This window comes from Centruroides sculpturatus, unplaced genomic scaffold (genome assembly GCF_000671375.1).
Source record: "Centruroides sculpturatus isolate CEXI.00-Female unplaced genomic scaffold, Cexi_2.0 scaffold697, whole genome shotgun sequence".
NCBI classification, from domain to species: Eukaryota; Metazoa; Arthropoda; class Arachnida; order Scorpiones; family Buthidae; genus Centruroides; species Centruroides sculpturatus.
Window position 1 is genome coordinate 414820 of NW_019385326.1, and position 1369 is coordinate 416188.

General features: G+C 26.2%; 1 protein-coding gene across 3 annotated transcripts in view; it reads right to left on the reverse strand.

The window, feature by feature from the left end:
• Positions 1-153: 153 nt before the first annotated feature.
• The window catches only part of LOC111637684, a 5851-nt gene continuing 4635 nt past the window's right edge, over positions 154-1369 (reverse strand). For all 3 annotated transcript variants that reach the window (XM_023383253.1, XM_023383252.1, XM_023383254.1), the window contains 2 exons: positions 454-571; positions 154-284 (listed from right to left, as the gene is read on the reverse strand). In XM_023383253.1, the coding sequence (XP_023239021.1) occupies positions 208-284; positions 454-571 (195 nt within the window). In that variant the 3' untranslated portion in view covers positions 154-207. The remainder of the gene's footprint in view (positions 285-453; positions 572-1369) is intronic.

Here is a 1369-nt window from a genome sequence, read left to right on the forward strand (position 1 = left end):
GCGCACGTTTTAAACGTGTAAACGTGTACGTGTGACGTTCGGCGCCGCTTTCCCGTAAGCCTAAAAGTTTGACGATGGTGTTTGGAATGTCGAGCGTGATTCCACCGACTATCCAAACACCATTGTCAAACTTTTAGGCTTACGGGAAAGCGGCGCCGAACGTCACACATACACGTTTACACGTTTAAAACGTGCGCCTCAACCTCTCTAATAATAAATACTTACAACTAACAAAAAATCAAATTTCAAAAAACACAGCAAAAATCTACGTCTCTTATGCATATCTGAAAGTAAAAATTTTATACTGTTAATATCAAAATGTTAAAACTAGTCTTGTAAAAATTTATGAAATAAACTAAGAATTGGAAGTAATAACATAATATAAATATTTTAATAACAAATTAAAAACATTGCAACTTCAACTAAGAAAATTTTCAAGTAAATTTAACTCACTTAAAAATTCTTCTGATGTTCCAACTATATAAAATTCTGACCAATATTCACTGCATGTTACACATAAACAAAATAAAAAACTTGGAATGATCAAACATGATGGTATGATGTTTCTGAACTAAAAGAAAATTAGTTTAAGATTTATATTTTTATTTACTAATATACTCAAATTTGTTTTACATATTAATAGGACTAGGACAAACACAAAGAAAAAAAAATTCAATTTTTAAGAGGATAGAATAAAATCTCTAATAATAAAATACAGCACTATTCTATTAAATTTCCTTCTTTTAAAATTTTGTTAAGTTATCTAAGTCTGTATCCGTACAAGCTTAGATAATTTTAATAATCTGTAAACAAAGAATAAATTGCTTCTTACAATTTATTCTGTATATACAGATTAAAATAATGTGAATGGAAATGAAAGCAGGAAACAGAACATTGTAGTATTAAAATCTCAAGACATGCAAAATATGAAGACAAGACAAAGTGGTCCTCATTTAGAAATATTTAAAATTAAATAAAAAAGAATGCAATAAATTGAGTTTCCATATTTTTCTCTGTAATAAAAACTAGATTTTATGCAATTTTTTTAAATGCATAATTGATGAGATCAAAAATTAAATAATTTTAACATATACTGAGTACATGTATATAAAACTATGTGGATAATACGGATATGCTATTTCAAATGCAATTTTATTGTAGCATATTGCCATACAGAAATTGTATACGTGGATTGTGTAAATTCTCATTTATTTCATCACTTTTGTAAAATGAAAGAGCTATAAAAATTCTAGAAATTTTTATATTTTTACATTTTTAGCTATATAAAATTTATATAGCTAAAATGTTGCATATCTACAGGATGATGAATCAAGATGTTATACTCAAATATTGAAAAAAAAAAAAAAAT